The 24,912-nt window shown below is 46.2% G+C and overlaps 2 protein-coding genes and 1 long non-coding RNA gene across 3 annotated transcripts in view; 2 read left to right on the top strand and 1 right to left on the bottom strand.

The window, feature by feature from the left end:
- LOC108505716 (arylacetamide deacetylase-like 4) overlaps positions 1–7,107 on the top strand; it is a 12,131-nt gene extending 5,024 nt beyond the window's left edge. Inside the window, exon 5 of the mRNA XM_017831979.1 lies at positions 6,209–7,107. Within this exon, the coding sequence (XP_017687468.1) occupies positions 6,209–6,806 (598 nt within the window). The 3' untranslated portion in view covers positions 6,807–7,107. The remainder of the gene's footprint in view (positions 1–6,208) is intronic.
- Positions 7,108–7,449: 342 nt separating this feature from the next.
- CUNH1orf158 (chromosome unknown C1orf158 homolog) lies at positions 7,450–10,638 on the top strand. The gene is given in 6 exon segments (XM_017831963.1): positions 7,450–7,584; positions 9,595–9,688; positions 9,691–9,771; positions 10,355–10,415; positions 10,417–10,574; positions 10,577–10,638. Coding segments are annotated over 6 exon segments (591 nt in total).
- Positions 10,639–23,342: 12,704 nt separating this feature from the next.
- The window catches only part of LOC108505765, a 9,642-nt gene continuing 8,072 nt past the window's right edge, over positions 23,343–24,912 (bottom strand). Inside the window, exon 3 of the long non-coding RNA XR_001877590.1 lies at positions 23,343–23,476. This is a non-coding gene — a long non-coding RNA (uncharacterized LOC108505765). The remainder of the gene's footprint in view (positions 23,477–24,912) is intronic.

Genomic DNA, 24,912 nt, shown 5'->3' with positions numbered 1-24,912 from the left:
ACGTGATGCCCTGGTGCCCCTCACCAGGTGCCCCCTCAGGGCTCTCCTGCACCCGGGGGCAGCAGGCGTGGGGTTTTCCCCCCTGCTTTGCCCAGCTCTCCTCCCTCTCCCAGCAGAGAGATGGAGGGAGAGGGACAGAGATGATGTCAGAGATGAGATGATGATGAGACAGAGATGGAAACTCCCCGAGACATTTTGCCTGACAGAGAGAGTGGGACGTGAGGGCCTACCTGCTCGGGGGCACCCGCTCACCGGGCACCTCATGGCTCCATCTCCTCCGGTGCCTTCTGGAGGGGACCCACTCTGGCAAAGCAGGGAGAGCCTCACCAACATACGTGACACCCTGGTGCCCCTCACCAACTGCCCCCTCATTATCTGCTCCTCACCAGCTGCCCCTCCCCAGGTGCCCCCTCAGAGCTCTCCGCCCGTTGGGGCGGCAGGCGCGGGGTCTCTCCCCCTCTCTTGCTCATCCCAGCTCTCCTCCCTCTCCCCACAGGACAGGATTTTGGAGAAGGTGGGGCTGTGCAGCCACCTGGCCATCAAAAGCTGGTCGATGTCAGCCAGGGGTGTGGCAGGAGAAGGCTTTGTCCCCCCCTCATCCCTCTTTCCCTCAGGCCGCCACCTCCCCTCACAGCGCCGGTTCTCCAGGGAAGGTGGATGTGGAGGGTTGGGAAGGGCACGGGCAGGGCAAGGACAGGCGGCTCCCCCTGCCCTGCCCGCAGCACTACACACGGAGCAGGCAGCAAACCATCCTCCAGCGTGTTTCAGATACCCACAAAAGGGTCTGCCAGCACATCACCGAGGAAAGTGGCTCGGTGGTGGTGTCCGTGGGGTGACTTATGGCCGGGCTGCCCCCCTGGAAGCCTTGTTGCTTCCTGTCACTTCTCAGCACCAGGGGGATGCACGGCCTGTGGGAACACTCCCCATCAGGGATCCATTCCACAGGATCCTGGGTGGCCAGGCAGAATTTCAAGGGGACTATTTTAATTTCTCCCCCTCCCTCATCATCTAATGGTGCACACACAGCCCACAATAAGGTCCGTGTGTCTCCATGCTGGCACCTCAAAGAACGAAGGAATGCTTCCCTAAAGAGTGTTTCAGTGTGTTGAGAACTGGCTAATAAACCAGCTTGTAAAGTGGTGATTCAGTGATCTGTTTAATTAGGTGTAATCACCCTATTTTGTTGTACAAGAGGAGGCTGGAGGGACAATGGTGGTTGGGTGACCTGGTACCACCTCGAGGATGGACTCCATGGAATCATAAACTCATTTGATAGTGACTGGTTGTCATTTTCATCTGGAAAAAGGGCATTGGACAAAACTGTTGCATTCATAAAAGGCCTGGAAAAACAACTCTCCCTCTCTGTTTCTCCCATTAACATCTCTGTTTAGGCTCCCAAACATCAGGTAGTGGTTGTCAGCAAAAATGTGGCACTCTTTGATGTGTAAAATACTGATTCTGATATCCATGAACTGCAAATTGCCACTGGTCTTTTCCTCATAAGACTCCTGACAGTTCATTCTTTAAGGGTTTAATACCTTTTATTTGCTGTGTTTTCTTTGAAATTGGCATCTGATTGATTCCAAAATTATTTACTTCTATATAAATAATCTATGTAGAATTATATGGATTAAATCCTGTAAATTATAGTGGATCAGGATCTTTGTGATGTCCATTTGATAAGCTCCAAAGCATGACATCATTTAACTAAGAAGTACAAGCTAAGTAGAGAGTGAGCTGAAGGGAAGAGTTGGAGGCAAACTGTGGATAAATAGGCAGAGATCAAGGTCTCAGTGAGGAGATTAATATATTCCATGGCTGCAAGAGTAGCAGCGTGAGGCCACAGTTGATTGGGGACACCTTGGGGGAGGCAAGTAAGGGCTACCCTAACTTTGAAATAATTGTAGCTCTATAAACCCCTATTTAATGTTGGGATGTCTCCACTATACCCACTTAGGGCAGGAAATACTGTTGAGATGAAATGCTGACAGCAGGTTTTAGAAAGACAGAAAGGATCAGTGACTTGGGCTCCTGAACTGTGTGTACTGAAAGGATCAGCTTAGAGACAAAATATGAAACAAAATGTTTTCATGTTCTTCCAGATGGTGTTCCCCAGTATTATTGTTATCTAGAATCTGTGCTGTGATTGTGTGCTAGAACTTGTGAATCTGTGCTTTCTCCATGGCTTGACAAGGCAGTGTATTCCTTGACATGATGCTTCATTACACTCTGTTGATGAAGGCACGGAAGAACAGCAGGGAGCACACTCACAACAGCCAGACTGAGGACGCGAAAATCACGGAATCACAGAATTATTAGGGTTGGAAGGGCCCTCTGGAGATCATTCAGTGCAAGCCCCCTGCCAAGGCAGGGTCACCTGGACGTGGCACAGGAACGCGCCCAGGTGGGTTTGGAATGTCTCCAGAGGGGGGACTCCACACCCTCCCTGGGCAGCTGTTCCAGTGCTCTGCCACCCTCAACGTGCAGAAGTTGTTCCTCACGTTGAAGCGAAACTTCTCGTGTTCTAGTTTATGGCCATCGCCCCTTGTCCTAAGGAAAAAAAAATCCCACAAGACCGAGGAAATCAGAACTTTCCACGAGAAACCCCAAGCGCTGCCTTCCCTTTCCGTTCACCGCGCAAGGGGCAGCCCTTCCCCGGCACCCTCCTGCCAGAGCTGAGGCTCAGACACGGGGGGCGGTGTCCCCGCGGGCCCCCCGGGCAGCGCAGCCCTTCCGTTCGCCGGGACCGCGCGCGGGTCACGCCGGGCCCTCCCTGAACCGAGATTACCCGGCCGGCGCCTCCGGCCGTTCCGCGCGGCTCCCCCCGGCCGCGGCCGCACCATGACCCCTGCGGCGGCTTTGCGGAGCGGCCGCACTCGGCCCGTGACGGGGCCGCGGCTCTGCCGAGCGGGGCGGGCGGGCCGAGCGGGGCCGCGGCCGGGCCATGGCGCTGCTGCCCGCGCTGCTGCTGCTGCTCGTTCCCCTGGCGGCGCTGGCGGCGGCCGCGGTGCTGCTCGGCCTGCCCAGCTACGACATCCCGCCCGGGGTGAACCAGCCGGCCAAGCTGCGCCTGGTGCTCGCCGTCCTGCTGGGCACCGCCGCCCTGGTGAGTCGCGGTTTGGGGGGCGGCGGGGCGGGGGGAGCGGTTTGGGGGGACCCCGAGGCGCTGCGGGGGATTGGCGGGGGCGCAACGGTTGCGCTAAACGTGGAGAGCCTGGATGGGGACCGGCGGGACCCCGCCCGCTCCGTGGGATGCTGGAGGCGCCGCATCGCGGGGTGGTGCTGCGGGGAGCACCCCCGGGCGGGTCCTGCCCCGGCCACCCCCCGTTGGGTTCTGCCCCGAGCATCCCCAGAGCACCCCCGGACGGGTCCTGCCCCGGCCACCCCCCGTTGGGTTCTGCCCCGAGCATCCCCAGAGCACCCCCGGACGGGTCCTGCCCCGGCCACCCCCCGTTGGGTTCTGCCCCGAGCATCCCCTGAGCACCCCCGGGCGGGTCCTGCCCCGGCCACCCCCCGTTTGGTTCTTCCCAGAGCATCCCCAGAGCACCCCCCGGGCGGCTTCTGCTTGCCCTGGGCAACCCCGGCGGGTTCTGCCCCACGCACCTCCCCTCGGGTTCTCCCCGGGCATCCCCACTCGAGGATGCTGCCCCGCTCGAAGATGCTGCCCCGGCCACCCCGGTCGGGCTCTGCCCCGAGCATCCCCACTCGAGGATGCTGCCCCGGGCATCCCCGGTGGCGGGCAGACGCCGTTCGGGAGCGCGCCGGGCTGTGTTAGCGATGGTTGCCATTGCAGCCCCCATTTGAGGGCTGGGTGGGGGTTTGCCTGATAACTGCCCGCACCTTTAGGCGATATCACCTTGCACAAGGAAAGCTACAGCCCTTCAGCTGTTCCTGCCGTGGCTCTGACATTTATGGCACACAATCCGGTTAGGGCTGCTTTACTTAATCCCTGGACTCCCTTTGGCAGCATTGCATAAACGGCCTTAGAGCCCTCCTCAGCTCTGGCACTGTCACTCTCTCTGTCTTTGAATTTCTTAAAATCTTCGATTTCCTCCATCACTCCTTTTGCCACATCATCACCCCTGATATCACACAGACTTTGTTTTCCTCCACACAGGTTCTTAAACCATTTACATCCTCTTTAAATTTACTGATTAAGCTACCCAGCTCTCCTGAACCTCCACTATTTTTAATGCCCCATGAGTCTGTCTTTATCCACTAGCAGGTGACAAGGGAGTTGATAAAGACAGACTCACGGGGCATTAAAAATAGGGATCTTGTTTAGCCAGTGAACAGTGTAACAGTTTATGTGTTTGATCGCCAACTTCTTGTTTGTTCACTTATTACATCATATTTATATTCTAGCTTGCAAGATAGCATTGCAAGAGCATTGGGAAAGCAAGCAGCTTCATTCTGTTCAGTAGATCTGTTGTGCAAATAAAAAGCAATAACTAACTTGCACAACACAGCTCAGCACTTTAGATTTGCAAATTCACTGAGTTTTATGGTCTAATTCATGAATATCAGTTTCTGCAATGAAGAACTGGTTCTACATATGGCAGTTCATTGCTGTTACCAAGTGTAAATGAAACAAGAATGAGCACAAAGGTGTGCAGGACAATACTGACAGTTAAAATATATACTGCAAGACAACCAGTTTGGTTGACCTTTACAGAATTTCTGATGTGACAGTACAGTGACATTGGAGTTGAGTTGTACAAGTAAATTTTTTTACAGGCTGTAGGATGTGAGACCTTGGGAAAATTGTTTGGTTTTTTTTTCCGAATCAGAGCTCTGTATAATTTCCCTCAAATACAGTTTGATGTAAGTATGATGCAGAGTTTTTATACCTTGCCTAACTCAAGACTTTTAAAGATGCCTTAATCTCTTTCACCTTTAACAGGGAAGGATTTTGGAGAAGACTGGGCTTTGCAGCCAAATCAGTTTTGGCCGATATGTGCGACAGGGACGGAAACTAGGGCTGGATCCAAAGCTCTTCATCCAGGATCTGCAGTTTAAAGAAGTACCTGTGAGGGTTTATCAGCCTAAAGCTACCTCTGATGGGCAAAGGAGAGGCATCCTCTTTTTTCATGGAGGAGGCTGGGTATTTGGAAGCCTTGGTAAGATACTTGCTGGAGGAATTGTAGTAAAGTCTTTTTTACAAAATAGAAATAAGCATGTGATTTGGGAGGGAGCAAGTTGGAAGCCTTTCTGGAATGAGCATTCCCTAGGCTGTCTCAAAGATGAGGGCAGTAGCAAAGCACTGATGACAGTATTTCTTTTCCAGATACCTATGAAAAGGTGTGTCGCTACCTCTCCAGGGAGAGTGACTCGGTGGTTGTGTCTGTGCAGTAAGTGAACCCTACCCAGTTCTGTTGTTGGGAGATTATTGTTGCTGTGGTGCCACAGCAGAGCTGCACTGGTTTTGGGGATGCTCTTTTTCGTCAGAGAAATTTCTGTGGAAGTCAGTGAAGCCCATAAAGAGACAAAGAGTGATAATGGAGATTTCACAGCCCTTAACTGCCCATGCACAGAGATGCTCAGGAAAGATACATATGGAAATATTTGGCACATTAAGGAAATATATAAAAGCCAATCAAAAACTTGGATGAAAAACATCTTCCTTATGCTGAACATATGAACATGAAATAAGATCCTCCAAGCAATTGAGATCTATAGGAAAAGAGAGAATAATCACATGTATTCCTCCCATTTTAACATAGGAAGCAGAGGCACAAAATGTTTAATTTTCTTGGCAAGAGTACAGAGGAAGTTTTGAGTGTGACTAAGACCTTGCAGAATTCCTTGGTCAGATCTTTAATCAGAGGCAATCCTACTTCAGTGAGTCCTTGTGACTGAATACACAATTTACAGCTTATGTGCAGTCACAAACTGAGGAGTGCCTGCTTAGGAGGTGATGTGGAACAAGAGCACCCCAAAATGATAGGGCTGAAGGACAGAAATATGACACCATTTCCTGATGACTGCTGACAACATTCCCTTCTCTTACACTTGCCTCTCTGTGTCCCAGGTACCGGCTGGCCCCTGAGCACAAATACCCCGCTGCCTACGAAGACTGCCTGAACGCCACCCAGCACTTCCTGCACCACCTGGAGCACTACGGCGTGGACCCCGCCCGTGTCACTGTCTGTGGGGACAGTGCTGGGGGCAACCTGGCAGCTGCTGTGAGCCAGACCCTTGCAGGCAGGTCAGACTTCCCCAAACTGCGTGCTCAGATCCTGCTCTACCCGGGCCTTCAGGCCCTGGACTTCAATTTACCGTCTTATCATCAAAACCGAGGAGTCCCCTTATTATTCCGAGAACGTGCTGCTTTCTTTGCTTTGCTGTACCTAAATGGAGATGCACTGCACATGCAAGAGGTCTTGGAGGGCTCTCATATTCCTCCAGACATGAGGGTGAAGTACACGAAGTGGGTGAGTCCGGACAACATCCCTGAGAAATTTAAGGTCAGAGGTGTGAGACCACTTAGGCCCACTGATTTTATAGCTGAAGTTTATGAGACGGTGAAGAGATTCTGTGAGCCCAACCTGTGCCCTCTGTTGGCTGAAGACTCTGTTGTTCAGCAGCTGCCAGAATCTTTCATCCTGACCTGTGAGTACGACGTGCTGCGGGACGACGGCTTGTTGTACAAGAAGAGGCTGGAGGACAACGGTGTCCGGGTGACCTGGTACCACCTCGAGGATGGATTCCATGGAATCATAAGCCTCTATGATTATTGTGGTTTCTCATTTCCATCTGGGAAGAGGGGATTGGACAGCGTTGTTAACTTCCTGAAAAGCTTATAGTAAACATCTTAGATTCCACGAGTCTGTTCATGCCTCAACCTAGGAAAATATCTTTTTAGGATATTTAATATCAGGTGATGGGTAGTCAGTCAAGGGCAGCCAATTAAGAATGATAAACAAAGCTCATCAGAACCTCATTCCAGCTGTTAGTTGGAACGTGGGATATGCAAACCTTATTCAAGCCTGTACCATGCTGCAAGCCCTTACCTTTAGCTCTGTCAGTAAAGGAGAATGGTACTTTGAATGGACATCCTGGTCTGTACCAGCTGTTTAAAATAAAATGTGTGTGTATGAAGAGAAACTGTGTGTTAGCAGGTATGTGTGGTGTGCTGGTGCAGAGGTGTTCTGAACTCTGTTAGATAAGAAAAACCCACCTCAGCTGACTTTAGTGGGTTAGAAGCCACTGTTTTGGTCAACAATAAACATGATGCAGCCTAAAACGTGGTCACTGTCACTGTGGGGATAACAAACAAATGGTTCCATGGCAGCTCCACACATCACCCACATTTCTCAGCACACAGGCAGGACTGGAGCCCCTTTCTGCCCCAGTTTTAGCACTGGACTACTGGGTAATGTTTAACCCAGATAACTTGAAGGATGGTTCCAACAGCCAGGGAGGGTCGTGCTGGTGAGGCAAAGAACTATGTTTGTGTCACAAAAAGGTGGATGGGATTGGTGGAAGATTGAACCCAAACACTCTACTACAGTTCTCTTTGGAAACTGGCTGGAGAAGAGCACAAGAGGAAGATTGGGAAAGAAAAAGGGGAAGATCAGGAAGGTGGGAGCAGGAACATAGGGTCAGACCCAGTGCTGTGGGGGTAGTACAGGGCTGCAGCCATCAGTTGGAGTCCAGGCTCATCCCAGAAGAGTGATAAAAGGGAGAAGGATAAACATCTTGCTTGGCCTATATTAATTCTTTCTGTTTATGATCTGCCATTCCTCTCCCTAAGCCAGGGCAATTAAAGATGCTATGGCCCTTCTTAGGGCAGTCACTTGAGGCTGCTATACCACTTACATACAGGTGTTCAACAACACAGACAATGCCAACATCATGCAGGAGAGGCTTCATTAATCCTCCAGAATTTTATACTTCTCATAACTTGTATCAGAGGATCTTTAATAACTTGATATTGGTTTCATTTGCTTCTAGAAACAAGAGCATCTTTGCTAGCAGAGCTGCTCGACAGATTTCATGCCCTGCCTAAGAGCTCAGCAAAATTTTGTCATTAGATATTTAACTTTGTCAAAACATGCCAGTTAGGTTCAATATTGGAGCTGTTCAGGCAAATCCTCCTGACTCTGCTAAAATTACTTCCCTTAGATTTTTTTTTTCCTGGAGCAAAATGCCAGACTGTATTGCAGAGCCTGGCTGCTGCAGCAGAAATAGGAACAAAGGGGGAAAACCAAGTTAATTCATTCTTTTCAGATGCTGGTTCACATGGCAGGTAGAAGTATTTAACACCAAGCCATGGCAAATTTTTCAAGGACTGTACAGTATTTATACTTATATATTTATTATTAATTAACAGTGATAAATAATAATTTATAATTAGCAATATTTTATATATCTTATACTAAGGAACCAATCCAGAATTTTACACTGGCTGATTATACCAGCTGAGACGAAGTTCAGAACCCAGACATCTTCCCAAAAAAGTCCTTTTTAGATGCATAGAGGAAGAAAGGAGCACTGAGACAGACCTGCTGTGATGACTGGGTGTCATGGTTTGAAATTGGCCCCCCTTGAGAGTTCAGGGGCTCAGAGGTGATTGGGCTGCCTTAGCTATGCTGAATTTTGTGTATTTCTCATGTCTGTAAAAGACACTGTGAAACTCAGCAGCAGCTTATACAGGAAAGTCTTTATCTACTCACAGACCAAACACTGAGGAGAGCCACGATGGAGAAATTTGAGGAAAGGAAAAGAAAATTTCAGTGTGGGGCTTGTGTGTGCCAACATTCCAGACAGGGATGATCTGTGACTAATACTTAAATCCTATTTTATATATCCTTAAACAACTGTATGTGTAATGGAAGGCACTGCAGCTCCGTGGCCATTCCCAGACCATTCCCAGCTCCCCTGCAGTTCTGATTCCAGAGGGATCCCTTCCAAGGCAGACAAACTGCTTGGTACCCTCTGGATGTTTCCCAGTCTCTGCCCTGGAGGGTGACCAGGGCACACGAGGAGAACCAGTGTGTTCCTACCAGCTGGGACTGGGCATTGTGTCTTCAGGGCCCTCCCTGAGCTCTAATAGGAGCTTGGTGGTAAAATAGGATTATTTGAATCAGCACACCTCCAATTTACACAAACAAACTGCACTTCAGTGAGGCCCAGATCTTTCACAATATTTTTCCCACAAGTGTCATCTGCTAGAACATCCCTTTCACCGAGGTGCCTCAACACCCCCAGATATTATCACTCTCTCCAGACAGGCAGCTGGAAGGTGGGATATGCAATGCTACTGCACCTCAAAACACTTAAGCAGCACAAGACAATCAGCTTTTCATTTCCAGCCTTCTTAAATGTGTCTGCAAATCCGTGATGCGTGTGTGGAAATCAGCCTAATCAGATCTCATGACATGCAGATGCAGTTGCTTAAGTTAGCTGGAAATTTACTTTGCTTGAAATGCAAATGCCCTTATTTTCAGGGATTAAATTTTAAGTAAAAGTAATACAAGGACTGATATCACAGTGTGATATCACTGGCAGTACAGTCAGATCAAAAGCACACTGAGCCACCTGAATGCTGTGCACAAGCAGCATGATTTCATCATGTGCATCTCATTTCAGAGCCTGCCACTGCAGCATTTCTTCACCCATCACAAGGAACAAAGAAGCCAAAATTTAGTATTGGAGTGTGACAATAACTGCAGTAAACATGGTTACAACCTGTGCTGCCTCCCCTCCAGAGCTGAAGTGGATGCAGGTTGGCCTGGATTCCTCAGAAGTCAGATTTCCCCATTCTCAGTAGTTTTGGAATTATTAATTCAACCAGGTGGAACATGGTGCAGTGGTCAATATATGGATTTAGAGCCAGGAACCTCCTTCTGTTTTAATTCCGAAAATAGATCTTGTGGTGACTTCTGGCCACTTTCTTACCCAGTCAGGAGCTTAGTTTTTGGATTGATAAAGTGGAAATGTTGTCCATACAACACTTAATCACCACAGGAAGCAGTGAAGGAGAGTGTCAATGGGCAGATTTCTCTCCCCTTTTCAATGCCAGCTGAAGGCAAGGAGAGCTGTGGGATACAAGTAGCAGGAGAATTCATGGACTATTATGATGTTTCTAAATTGAAGTGAAATGTAAAGCTGTGCTTTTTTAATATCTACCAGAGAGGCTATGAAGAGTCAGGACTCCTGATTGATGCCATTACTGCAGTTCCTGTCGATATCTAACAGTGATATCACACGTGCCCTGGGAACAAAAAGATCTGTTTTGCCTTTACTCTGCTGTCAAACTAGTACAAACATCCCCTATGACAACTGTGGAGTAGAAACACCAGAACCAAAAATTTAATTCCATCATGTCTGGCATTTCATCGTGTCTCAGAACCACCCACCAGCTCTGGGCTTCCCGAGCACCTGATGAGGAACTGCACAAGAAAGAAGCTGAGTCCAGACCGGTGTCTGGACCAATTCCTGTGAAAGCCCAACAGTTTCTGCTTTTGCTCCCTGTCAGCTGAGACAACCAGCTAAAAACTCATGCTCTCCCTTCCAGCCAGGGACATCTTCCCCCACATGTTGTAGAATCCTGGACTGTAAAGGGGGTCAGAATATCTGTAAGGCTTTGGCCAACTGCTGAGAGACAGAACAGCCAGGGACAAGGCTGTGTAAACTGCTTAGGGTGATCTTAAGCACTGCTTAATATAGATTGTTGTGTGAGCTGTGCCATGTAGAAGGGATGAGAATTAGGTTATATAGGCACAGAGCTTTTTACTAGTTAGAGCAAGTTGCTGGATTACATCCTGACCTGCAGGTGGCCAGGAATGTTTCAGAAGATATTAAACCACAGAAAACAAATTTTTTATCTTTTGGTTTTTAGTCAATGAATAGTTGCAGTAAGAAAAAAAAAACAAACAACAACTGGGATTGAACCTGAAAGGACATAAACCTCGTAATTGCTTTGCCCTTTGTTTTTTTTTTTTTTTTTTTTTTTTTTTTTGGAGAAAGAGCAGAAAAGAACCTTGTGTTATTCCATATTATGCCTGAAACATCCAAGAATAAAGCAAACCTATGAAATAGGTGCATGTGCAAGGCCAAGGTGAAACAAGGTTCCTCCCAGTGCAGGAAGCAGGCAGACCTTGATTGCCCTTGGCTTTACATAGGGAACAGCACTTAAGGGTAGATAAGCTGCAGAGTAAACTCCATTAGCTGACCTTGAATTACCAAACTGTAAACACGGAGGGAACAGCTCTGGGTGGCCTTTACAGCCCGGGATAGGCCACCCTGAGACTTCACTCCGTTGAGGAAGTACCAAAACGACCTATGTAAAAAGTGCTGGCAGAAACCCAAATTCTTATTGCCCTAATGTGCAACTTCTGCCTTGAAATCACGTTTGGTCCAGAGCAGAGATCTGCAAAGCTCAGCTGCTCTTGGGCTGAGGCTCGACAATAAACCTGCAGCAAGTCAGATTCAATATATCTGGAATTACTTCAACACAATTCATCATATTTTTTTTGCTCAAGCTTAGCAATATTATAGTTATTTTTAGGAACAAGATAAAGCATATACCTTAGTCCTGGCACGGACAAGCCCCTGGCCATGGTCTGGACGGAGTTCTACGTCTGCAACATTTTAGCCACCGTGATTTAGGTTTGCTTTTTCAAGGTTGGGTTCGCAACTGAAGGGCATTGGCGACTCGGGCGTGTGTGCAGAGCAACAGTGGCACCTATAGGCAAAGGGATTCAGCCGTGAGCCACCCAAAAACGTCTGCGGGACAGGTACGAGCCCCTCAGCTGGGGGCACGAGCCGGAGAGCAGCGCTGTTAATGAAATCTTTTAGAGGTGCAAGAGCCCGGATAATTAGATAAGCGTTATATGGGTTTTTTTTTTTAGCCTTCAAAGCCCCAGGGAGATCAAAGGCAATTAGGAAAAATTGAAAGCAAAATAGGTGAAAGACGCTGAATCACAGCCAGCTATTAGTGCTGTGCTATTAAAGGCATTCTCTTGAAAAAAACACCTCTAAAATAATCCATAAAGAATGGATTACAATGGAACGAAAACTGGTGGATACAGAAATTCTTGTATCCACAAGGAAGTCCTCCATATTAATTTTATTGCCAATATAACTATTAAAAGTGTATTTTTCTGTTTGTTCCCACCTGCTAATATTTTTAATGACAATACCAGTCAGGCACCTTTATAGCACAACAGAGCCCAGATAATACCTAGAATGCAGCTTAGAAAAATTATACAAAGGTACCCCTAATTTCATACAACTCTGATCAGTTTGCTTAAGAATCTGCTCATCAATCATTCATAGTTATTAAATATTTATAACAAATTAAACATTTATGCTTATCATCTACTGTGCTTCTAAAAGCAAAGCTTATATATGGAAAGAAATGACTGGCTTGATGTACAGGGAATTACTGAGAGGCACAAGAACCACCTATGAAATTTGTATGAAAACATTAATTCTAAATCTGAAAGCTGCCTGGGCAGGGCTCCCCAAGCACAGGCCCGATCTGTTTTTATTGAGCCATTTACAATTAAATATACAACCACAACACCCAAAGGAGCCCACGGTAACTAGGTGAAATTAATTCTGGTAGGGAGCTTCTTAAGTAGGAAAATGCACAGCTCTACCAGGCCTGTCAGGTGGGATTAGTGATACCTGGTAGCAAAATATCCCCTTTGAGCTGTTTAGCTGAGGAGCTGTTTCCACCTGGGCCATCTAAACCTGCCTCACACAGCCCCAGCTTTGTGGGGGCTCCAGTTGAACTCAGGGCAGAACCACTCCAGGCTCCTCCAGCTCTTGGCCCGAGTTCAGCGGTGGTGGAACCAAACACCAACCAGCCAGTAACAAAACCTGAATGTAGCTTCATCTCAAACATTCCACAAGACAAAATTTCAGACAGAATAGCACCGATAATCAAGGTTTTCCCCTTCTTTTTCCCCCCCCTACAAAACTCAGCTGACCTAAATTATTCCAGACAACCCCCCCAACACCACAAAGTTGAGCCACTGCTGGAAGCAGCGCTGCAAACACGTGGCTACACCAAGAATATCTCATTTATATTTCCTTTCTGACCACTGTGAGTGGATGACACTCCAGGTTCTCATCCTGCTTTATCCCCTGGTTTGCTGCCCACAGGGCAGAGAAGCACAGACACAGTTGTTCCCAAGTACCACACTGCATCTGGCAGAAGTGGGAATGGCAGATAAAACTGAAGGATTCCTACAGCCCCAACTTAGAGACACTAATTCTTGCTGAGACAAGCGGTGCTGTTTAATCAGTTACAGTGTTGTTTTAATAATAAACACCCTTGCTGTGTCTACCACAACATTGCCCAGCTCACTCCAACCTTCAGAAATTACAAGGGCTTTTGTTGAAGATAAACCCCACTGAAACAGAGGTTATTTTGCCTTGCTTCAAGGACGTGTAAAAAGGAAGGAATTAAGATGCTCACAGCTGTCATGGAAAGAATTGAGATGCTCACAGCTCATGGAAAAGAGGTGAGAAAATCTGAAATGCCATCATTACGAATCTGCAATAAGCCAGAAATCCATTTACTAGTAAGTAGAAAATGCAGCCAAGTCATGAAAATGTGCAACAGAAATGCTGGGTTACACTGTAAAATGCCCACTTCTCAGGAAGAGGGGATATTAATGATGAAAATAGCATAAACTTATAAAGAAAAGAGATCAACTTGACGTATAGACCTGGAGATAAAACTTCTTGAACTTGGAGACCCTTGAAATATGGATGAAGTTTGGAATTTAAGTATGTTTCTATCAGACAAGTAAATAGGTAATGTTAGTTCTGGTCCACTCTGATGTTGTAAGGAGTAACCCCAAGCACTCTGAGGCTCCTGGGAATCATTATATTATGCAAAGGATGACATTTTGCGGATGTGCCAGATTTTTCCAACCTTCTTTTCAGAATTTTTTTTTAATCTCATGGCCTTGCAGTCACTTGTGACTGAAAAGCAAGAGCTCACCAGGCTCTTCAGTTTTTCAAATAGACGTTTTGATACAACTCTCTGTTATGAAAACGTTCCAGACAGTCTTGACTCCACGAAATCAGCCTTGTGTTTGAAGTTTCGTGACACTGAAGAGGCTAAACAGTGGTTAGAGTTGATGCACATGTCCCGAGGGCAGCGGATTTCTTGCCTTGAAGGAGACACGTGTCAGCCTGGATGAGCTGCGGGAGCAAGAGGCAGATTCCTGGGCCTGAGAGGCTCCGTCAGGGCTGGGGCTGTGACAGGGACACTGATTCTGGCTGGCAAGTGCTGCAATAATTGGGGGCTGCCGAGGCCAGTTGTGGGGTGAGGGTGGTCACAGAGACTAAATGGCAGCGTTTGAGGGAGGAGAGGAACGGGCTGTTGACTAGAAATCGTTGCCATGGTCAGGAGGCCTCTTCTGGAGTTATAAATATTCCTTGGAAGGTGCTTATAACGAGCTATCCAGGCCAGTTAACTGGTAAAACAGCCTGGCTGGTCTGTGTTTGAGCACTGCCTAACAGAGGCACAACAGCTGCCAAGTCCTGTCCTCCAAATCTGCACACCCCACTGCTCTGATTGCTTTGAACAGCATCTTTAAGCCTGTTTAGCTCCTGGGGCTGGGATTCAGACTCATCCTTCTTCCATAAGAATATGAAAAAGCTTCCTCTGCTGGCAGTGACACGAGGCACACATTCCTCACAAAGCTTGGTGTGTATCTAAACATTTATTTTTCATATTGGTGATGAAACATCAAATTGCCATTAGTAACGAGGCTTTTCCTTTTTTAAATCTTTGCACTGTTTGTTGCTCTGAGCTGGTCAGCTCTTAAAAGGCACCATCTTAAAGCCATGCCATTGATGCTCCTTTTTTTCTCTCTAAGTCCAAAGGGATCTCACTTGCAACACACATCTCAGTGTCATATGGGGTTGTAACACTTCAGGAAAAAATCCATTTACTTAAAAAAAAAATCAATTCCTTTTCAAAGGAATTCATATTTGGTCCCTCTATTCTAGAGAGGGTGGTTTTCCTCATAGGAACATCATTACCCATCAGCAGGAACTGCAGCTCCCACCAGGATTTTCATCAAACAAAGCAAATTCCTGAAGCAGGAGCTGTGTCACCCAGCTCTGGACAGGGGCACCTAGAGCCACGTCCACTGATTCCACTCAGACCAAGTTAACCAGTAAGCAGGGTAAGGCTCTGCTTAATCACCTGAACAAAGGCTGCATAAACTTCACAAAACGTGACACATCCTTTGCAGAAACATCTCACTAATTTATACTAATTTCAAAGGAGCCACTTATCTCCAAGAGCAGCTGTAAGCAACAAAAATGCAGCAGCACATCCTGAACCTGATCTGTGCTATGAGCTGACTCTGCTGAAGACATTCCCTCAGTTCTTTCCCTTTTTCTTATGATTTAAAACTGCACAAATTCAAAAGGCTATTTGTGGGAAGTACTTCACAAATACATAAGTTTGGGATATTGTAGAACTGCTAGAGAACAGAATTCTATTTTTCTGTATGTAATTGTGAGGGAACTCCTAAGCTTGCTGGTGTAGAGAAGAACTGCCCTGGCAGTGTATAAAGCACTTAATTTGTATTTGCAGTGATGAGAATGTTTTCTCTGGGTATAGAAGGACCCAAGTTCTATTCAACAATGACCCATAAGGAAATTGTTACATAAATACATAAATACTCTACCAGTTGTTTGGGAGCAATAGCATTTGCTAAGAAGGGAAAACATCTCAAGGCACAGACATTTTAGAGGGAGTTGCTCTTTATTGTCATGTACTTTTATTCTTGCAATTAGAACAACCCCTAAGGAGCCTCCTTGTAAACACACAATGCACAGAGAGCCCCTGGCCCAGAGCTCCCAGACCTCTGAGTGCTTAAACACTCCAGCAGCATTTTAAAAAATACACTGCACAAGCCAGTCCACTCCTTCAAAATGAGAACCCAGGACTGTCTGTGTAAATATGTACTTACCTGCTTCAGTGCTGTAAATATGTAATTTAGGCTGCTGTCCCATGACACATTTTGTGTCTAATTTAAGGAACTGGGTATTTGGTCAGGAGGGTCTGGGCTCCTGTCAGGTAAATATTACAAGCTGTAAATTTTCACAGCAGATTTCACACTAAATTTAGTTAGCACTATAAATAAAGTGATCATTGACCTGATGGTAGCCCTTGTCCTTGCCAGTGGTTGGCCTGAGAGGTAGTTAAGGACCCGTGGAGGAACGTGCTGCAGCTCCCTGAAGTTCCAAACAACCACAGTCTGCTGTGGCAACCTGGACATCCTTTATACCAGCACTTGTAGCTTCTAAGCCTGGAAGCTTAGAGCCTTTTCCTCCCAGTTCACCTCAAGGTGAGGAACACTCATACCTGACAGGAAAGTGCTCATGGAGAAGAGCCTTAGAGGCCAGACACTGCCTAAGCTGCTTGGGTGTCTCAGCCGAGCAGCCCACAAAGAGAAAACCTTGGATATTTAAAATTAAAAATAAAGCCATTTTGAATTCCTACAGTGATGCAGAAGCCACGGCTCTGCACATGCTGGTTGCTGATAACTGCCCACAGAGTCAGCTTTCTAATTTAAACTCCTCACTTGGAGATACCTGGAGGGATGCTCTCAGCCCCCACTGGTTTGTACAGGCAAACCTGCATTTTTCCTTTGTTCCCTCAAACTCTTGAGCTTTGAAAGCACCTTTACTTATGTCACTGCTCTCACTGAACAGCCCAGTCTCTTTCAATATTCCTGATATTTTGTGTTATCAGTAATTTTCCTTTTAAATATGTACTCAGCACAATCCAAGTGTTTGCTTTTGTAAAGCAGGTGTGGATGTTCTTCACCACATTTATCACTGCGTCCTGCAGGGACAGTCTGCATTCCTGCTGGTAATATAAATATTGAAAGAAAGCAGGTAACTGAGCCTCTTAGGTGTTTTTTAGGCTTGAACACAACAATCCCACCGGGAAACACAAGCTCGGTAACATCTCAGCCGGGTGGGAGCAGCCCAAGGCTCAGCCCGCAGTGACCAGAAGGGCTGTAGGCGTGGAGGGAGCAGCAGGTGGCAGGATTGGATCTGCTTTAGCGCTCCTGGAAACTGCACCGTGGTCCTTGGGATCTCCGCAATCTGCCCGTGCTGATGGGGAGCTGCCTCCCGCCCTGTGCCCGGTGGGCACCGAGGGTCGGGGCAGGGGCTGCAAAGGTCCCGGCTCGTCCCCAGTGGCCCGGAGGGGGATGGCAGGGAAAAGAGTGCCCCCCTCTTCCCCATGGAGAGGGAATTTCTACACATTCCTTCAAACATCTCTGCTCACAGGACGCAGCTTTTCCAACGTTTTGGAGTCCCCAGGGATGAAAGGTGCCATTGTCACTATTCTTGTTTCAGTCCGAGCAGAAATGAGGCCCAACGGGGTCGAAGGCAAACTGGGCTTGATTTGATGGACCCAGCCCAAGGCAGCCCCTGGCACAGGGTGGGGTTAACTGGGACCTGGCTGACAAAGGGCTCGCCCTCCCTCCTGGATAATTGTTTTTCTGGCTGTGGTCAATGCCCTCCCTACGGGGGACGTGGAAGACAAACCTTTGGTGCAACCGGCCCCAAATGACCCGCAGGGCTTTAACAGGAACAACTGAATTACCACAAATCCCCGTGGTTTACACACTTTCACCTCTCACACTCCACGCTGTAATTGCTGCATCCAAGAGATGTGGCTCCCAGTTTTCAGGTGGAAGGAGGCCCTTTGTCAGTGCTTAAATCCCGGGGAGGTGACTGGATTTAAGTCATCTTCCTGCAGGAGAGCTGAGGAAACAACGCGTTTTCACTCTTATTTCCATATTTTAAACACTTGACTAAACTTTCTCCCTATGCAGAGACAGAAGTGCTGTGGTTGATCGTTCAGACAGCTCTGTCAGCCTGTGTTTCCATGAGCAGAGTCAGCCTGGGCTCTTGGGCTCTACCTGTCCCCTGATTAATGAGCCTTTTCTCTGGCCACAGAAAATGCTTATTTTCTATTTATAGGCACTGTTTGCAAAGCCACCTCTGTGGCATTGAAATTCATAATCAGCAAACTGCTACGGGAAAAAATATGTTCCAATTAATATTAAACGAGCAATGTGCTATTTTTTTTTCCTTTTTTTTTTTTTTTTAAGAGCTGCTAATGAGGAAAATCAAAATAGCATCTTCCAGTGAACCGGTGACAGATCTGAGGTGCTAAAAGTTTAAATCTGAACACAAACAAAGCACTCTCAACCCCCCAAATATCACCCCTGCTAATGGGAAAATGTCAAAAATGCCTGTGAGGTTTCAGATGGCCTTTTAAAAAGTGAACACTGGCACCAAAACTACAAAATAATGGACCAGCTTGTTACCAAGCTGGAATAAATTTTGTGGGTTTTTAAGGTGAACGTAACTTTGGCTTTTGGTGCTGGTTTGGCAGTCTTAGAAATCACAGGCATCTGCTTCTGCCTCGAGCTAAGACAGCAGGCGCAGAGGCAGGGGGAATTTATGCAGAGTGCTCTAATTTTATTCAGATTTGTTAGAATAAAAAAGTGTGTTTAGCTTCAGACAGCGAGAAATAGCAGCTTTTAAATCATGGGTTTCACAGCCATTGCTGCTGTGGAATCCAAACGGTGCAATTTGCCAGCTCCGCCGTTAAAATAACATTTTTCTTTCCTTAAAACACATTGAGTCACAGCAAACTTCCAGGCCTATTTTAAGGAGACCCCACTGTTGGTAATTATTGTCTCTTTTTAGAATTCTGCAGAGATTATTTCCTTCTTTTCACGTGTCCTTTGGAATTCCTGTGCCAGGAGTACCACAGATTGCCTGTACAAGGTAAATATTGATATTCAGATTCGCTGTGGAGGATCAGCCACTGTATGACTAAGCTGAAATACCTGAGCAGAGATTTGCTGTGAAACCAGCATTTGTCATTGTCTTCAGCCCCTACTGCAAATGGCATCGTAATATATATAACACAGCAGGGCCCCAGACTACATTTCCAGGGGAAAATTAGGAATTCTACAGCCTGAGATGAATTGCACACAATATGGTCCAAAGTAAATTGAAAACAGTGGAAAGATTTCCAACTGGCTGTGAAAGACTTATGGTCAGGCTGTTACTATACAGCTCTCAGGGATAAAAATAATCCCATTTTTAGACCATAATGGTTCCCAAGAAGTCCCCTTTCTTTTGCATCCACTTGTCCACTTGTGCTTCAAAGTTTTGGGGGGCATTCTCCCCCCTTGCCCCACTTTTTCTATACAGATTTTTCTATATAGATTAAACCCCACCCTGTCCAATTAGCCAGTCTCAACCTCGACACCCAGCACTGCCATGATGAGATTTGGGGGCAGATCTCTGTGTAACACCACCAAATGTCCCTTTGGTTTCAGAGGGAGAGCCCCTGGTGAAAGGTGGGTGTTCCCTCTGCCCTCTTCTCCTCCCACAGTGTTGGAACTTCCCATAAAAACCCACAAGATGTTTTAGCCAAAGCTACCAAGTTTCTGAAGTTCCTGAAACGAAGCAAGTCACCAAAACCCACGCTACGAGGAGGGTGAGCATTATTGGTGTAACATATTCCCTGTGAAACAAACCTTGCAGAGGAAATATGTGTAATTTTAAGGTAAGAAACCAATGTCAAAAGATGGTGGAAAATTCCAGTGTTTGTCCAATCGTTGCATGAAGTCATGAGGTTTTGGGTGGGTTTTTTTGGTTGGCTTTGTCTGTGGCACTTTGCCACGCGCTGGACAGCTGCAATTAGAGAGTTTCTTTGCCCCCCAGCTCGTTAACAGCTCTCCCAGTGCTGGAATGTCTGAGCCCTGGAAATAGGAATAGTGCTCACCCTCCCAGGAGTGTGGCATTAACGACTTCAGCATCAGCACTTCTCTCTCCAAAAACCCCTGGGTGACATCCTGGCCCTAGTGAAGTAAAAGTCTCATTTATCCAAATCTGTTGGATGAGCAAAAAGACCCCCAGTTTGTCATTTCTTCCCCTTTCACAGATAACCACTCACTCACTCAAAAGCACCAGAGCTTTTTCCACCAGGAGTTTGGTTTCAGAAACAATCACCTCCAGGCCTCGCAGCAAAGTGCAAAATCCATGTTTGCAGAGGTTATTTGAACACCTGGCCTCTGCACAGCACAACGTGGCACCCAGGAAATAAATGCCAAGAGCATTTATTTATGCCTTCAAAAAATAACCTTTGGAAAAGGCAGCTGTGGGTGCTGCACATCCACCCCGAGACACTGGGACACTCAGCTTGAACCCCTGACAGGCTCTGGCCACCTACTTGTTCCACCATCAGCTAAATATACTCCTGTCCCAGAGGAGGCAGAATACAGAAAAACCTGCAAGTCCCCACTGATTAAACTCGGGGATCAACCCCCTGCTTCATCTGGGAAAAGTAATCAAAGGAGACCAGAATAGTCACGTTCCAGTCAGACAAACAAGATTGTGTTGTGTCTGTATCCCAAAATAAATATGTGAGTGCTCTACTTTTGGACAAGAAAACTGAGATAATTAGGAAAAGGAAACTTTGGTGTATTGATCTGCTGCTTGACTTAAAATGTGCTAAAATGAGGAAATTACAGCTGTTTGGGGGCTTTTGGAGACAAATTTTACTCCTTTGCTGTTCAAAAACCCTCCTACAAACCAAGGGGGTTCTGCCTAAACTTCAGGGGTTTTTACATTTTGTGTCCACACTTACAGAGAGCAGATGTATTTCAGCCAACACTGAAGTAATTCTCAGTCAGGGATGAGGGAAAGAGCAAAAAAAAAGGAAGAGAGAAATCTGAATTTGCCACACACCTAATTTTACCTGCCAGGGCAACAGTGTTTGCCTAAGCAAAGGCAGCTGCTGGTATTGTAATTAATAAAAGCAAGAAAACCAATTAGACCTTTACCTGAGTTATCCTAACTAAAAATTTTGTCATCAAAGCAAAAAAACCCCAAGGCAATAATACTATTTATTTAGTAGACAGTGGATTAAGAACTTATTTCACCATGAAAATGCTTTGCTGCCCACAGGTGTGATAAAAACCCTGCTGTAAACCTGAGCCCTTTATGCCTCTCTTTGATTTTGCTGATTGATAAATTTGATTGAATAAATTTAAAAGGAACCTGTTTGGAGCAGGGACAATTTATCTCCCTTTTGTTACAGCCCCTGGGATGCTGATGATAATTCAGCAGGTGGGACACTGCTGTTTTGTATCTTCTTTCTTTTATTGGCAAACTCCATGCTTTCTCAGCCCATCAACTGCCTGTTTCTCTTCCCATTTCTGCTCATTTTTTTGTCTGAATCTTGTTCTCCTTTTAACTTGGGCACTGTACAGGCTTAGGAGATCCTGACCTTAGGCTGGGACAGGGAGACAGAGCCCCTGTTCCCTCCTGAAGTGAGTGATGCCAGAGGGGAAGGACATCCTCAAGTTCCTGATCCCTTTGGAGTGAATCTCTAACAAACACGTTTCACTGAGTCATCAGATGGGGAAAAAAAACCAGCCTAAGGATTTCTGCTGATTATTTTTCCCCTTTCATTTTAATGCTTGGTTGGATATACTCAGCCAAATGTTTTCTGAATTGGGAATCTCCCAAGCTTTTTTATTTAAAGAGCTCTTAATATTCTTTTCCAGTAAGTCAGCATTACTGCAGTAAACACTGAGCCCTCCATAACCTTGCTGTGTGTGATCCCCTCTCAAAGTCACTCTGCAATCAAATGTACTGGGATTTCATAATAGTAATTTGCCACACTGTCAGAAATAGGCTTATCATGCTGCTGTCATTGGTGTCATGTGAACATCACTCCTGTGCTGTGCCCTTCAGATGAGAGCCAGTGCTGGAGCCACTCAGGGAGAGAGAAAGGGAAAAAAAAGGGAAGAGGAAGAGAACTTTAACTCCTTAAAGTCCAGTACAGCCTCTGGGTGAAGGGGGAGGCTGCAGAGCTCCTGTCTGTGGTGTGGGCATCTCTTTAAACATCAGGTTGGCCGGGTAAAGTATTGCTTTTTTTTCTAGTTCACCTGAAATCTCTGAACGATCTGCTCCTGCTGTCTCTCATTCTGCAGAGTGTGGCAACTACTAATTTCCAACACCACGAGAAAGACATTCTCCCCAATGCCCACAGGATGACTTGATGGGTTATTCAGGTTTTAAAAATATGTTTCCGTCCTTTTCTGCTTTTTCAAAAAATGTTATTTGGATGCCTCTGATTTTTAGCATTTCCCAGGCAGCAGGTGCTCATATTAAGGTCCCGTTCCTCAGGGTACCTCAAGCTGCACACTCAGAACCTGTTGTTACTTTAGAAAGTGCCTGATGAAATCATTTGGTTGTTTTAAGAACCGATTTTATAAATTTCTCTGAGACACCCTCAGTGGCAGATGATGGGGGGACTTCCCTGTGAATGAATCAGCAATGCAAAATAATCAAACCAATGCCATAGCTCTGACACTCAGGGGGGATGTCTCGTCCAGCAATGCTTTTTGTTTAATTTAAACCCACTCCAAGGTTTTATTTGGAAAGTCTTGATTTTCTGAGTGGCTCTGAAAAAGAGAAAATAAAAATCTTGTGAGCTAATGATTGCACCTCCTGGCATAGCTTGATATCACATTGAGGTGTGGGGGGTTTATTGCCTTTTTTACCTACAGACTGAAGAAATTGCCCCAGTTTGGTCCCTGGAAGTTCCAGGCTGTTCTCCATTCTTTTGGAAAGAGCACAGGTGTGGTTTGAGGTTCTGAGATGGCACAGGGAGGAAACCATCCCACTGCCTCACCCCTGGAAGTGTCCAAGGCCAGGTTGGATGGGGCTTGGAGCAACCTGGGCTAGTGGAAGGTGTCCCTGCCCATGGCAGAGTTGGAATGAGCTGAGCTTTAAGATCCCTTCCAACCTAAACTGTTCTGGGATTCTGTGATAAGAAAACCTCCCAAAACTCCATGTGCAGTCACTTCCCAGAGCAGCCCTGCAGGTCAGACACTGCACCTCCACTGCTGTGGAAATTAGCAGTAATTCCAGGATTTTTTGGGGGGGCTTGTGCCTGCAAAGCACACGGAGTGTCAAATTTGCTGAAAAATATGCTGTAAGATTTGAATACTGTAGCATATATTAGGCAATGTGTTGGACTATAATTAAATGTTGGTTTCCATTTCTGTTGGCTGTTAAAGATAAGCAGTTATGTTTTACCCTAGAAACGTAACTCCTGCAGGACTCCAGGAGTTTCTTAGTAAAATTAAGTCTTTTTATCGCTATTTTTGGAAGTGGTGGAGGGCATAGGGGGTACAGAAATAACATGGAGAGTAATACCTGGTCATATTCCATGGACAATCAGCCTGAAATGTAACGCCAGGGCCTTCTACAGAAATTATTCATAACGAGCTCCCCATGCAGGTGTTCCATTACTGCCTCTCCCTCTTGGACCCAGCAAATCTGTTGTGTTCCTACTGGTCTCCTTTGGTTGTTATAGAAATGCCTCCAACTCTGTTGCCCAGTTCTTCTGATCCCAGGGTTCAATTAATTCAAAAGCCTGTGGCCAGGAGAGAGCGCTGAGCCTGTGTCAACATGTCTTTAGAAATGCATTAACAAGTTGCTCCACATGTATAATTAATAGGGATGAAGGAACCCTAGACTGTCACAAAGTCTGTTCTCCATCCCAGTACATCTCTTTTGCTTCTTGATGCTTTCTTTCCTTTATTATGTTATTTTCAGAACACTGACACAATTCACCGTACTGACACAATTCTTGGAAGGTAATATAAGATATAAACCAATAATACCCTCATAAAACCATTCTGCCTTTTGGTGTATCTTTTACACAAAGAGCTCGAAGTGTTTCAACAGAACTTGATTAAAAATTAAGCCTCTGTCCAGCTGTGTCAGGCAGGTAAGTAGTATCATATCCATTTTACAGATGGTTAAACACACAATAGAAAGGTTAACTGCTGTGTCTGTGGCTGCTCACTGTGTTACCTGCACTGCTGGGAGTGAGAAGCCAGACCTGAATAAATAATCAATTTATTAATTTGGCACCTTCTGCACAAATCAGAGAAATGGTCTTTCCAGTTTCACTTAAAATTTTTTCTTCTAAGGGCTCTTTTAACTAAATGAGATACAACTGTACATTTAATTTTTGTCCACCACAAAATTCAGTTTCGCCTCAGAGAAAATCATGCTGAATTCTTTTGCTAAACTTTACACAAAGCTTAGGTCAAAGAGAAACCTGACATTTTGAAACCACAAGTTGTTTTCTGAGATGACTCAGTTGGGAATAATTTGTTTCCCCAGTGAGCTTTGACAGGTGAACTGGCTGGTACCTGGAACTGCTTTGAACCACAGGCCTGGCCTAAAAGTCAGCAGGGACAAGTTCTTCTTCAGGCTGACAGCACCCCTGAACTATATTTGACATAGTTAATATTCAGTCCATAGTGATACAGAAGTTCCTTGTTTCTGGATAATAGTTTTATGAGCACCAGGCTCAGCACACAGGACTTGTGCCTTTGGAGTTGCTTCTCCAACATCTTCAAAACCAGACTCCAAAAGGCCCTGCTGGGCAGCAAGTGCAGACACTGGGCATTCCCACCTGAACCTGAGTGTAGGTAACTCATGAAATCTTTGAGTTTTGTGCACTTCCCCCACCCTCTGACAGATCCAGACCATCACTTTGCAACTACCAAGTTCCATCTCTGCATCCAGTGGGTGCTGACTGGATACCTTCCTACTTTTATCCTTTCTTTCTCTCTCTTTTCCTTTTACATTTTCTGAAGTGTTAAGCTCTGGGCAGCACCTCTCTATCTGTGTCTGCAGGATTGGAGGCAAAAGCACCCACAGAAGTTTAGGGTTCTTTCCTGATTTGGGGACTTTGGAAAGCACGTTCCAGGCAAGGCAAACCCAGCTCAGTGCCCACTGTGCTGCCAACCCAGAGAATCATAGAATCATAGAATCAGCTGGGTTGGAAGGGACCTC

Source organism: Lepidothrix coronata, unplaced genomic scaffold (genome assembly GCF_001604755.1).
Source record: "Lepidothrix coronata isolate B3197 unplaced genomic scaffold, Lepidothrix_coronata-1.0 Scaffold198, whole genome shotgun sequence".
Lineage (NCBI taxonomy): Eukaryota > Metazoa > Chordata > Aves > Passeriformes > Pipridae > Lepidothrix > Lepidothrix coronata.
Note: the sequence above shows the minus strand (reverse complement) of the source record. Positions and strands in the feature narration are given on the sequence as shown.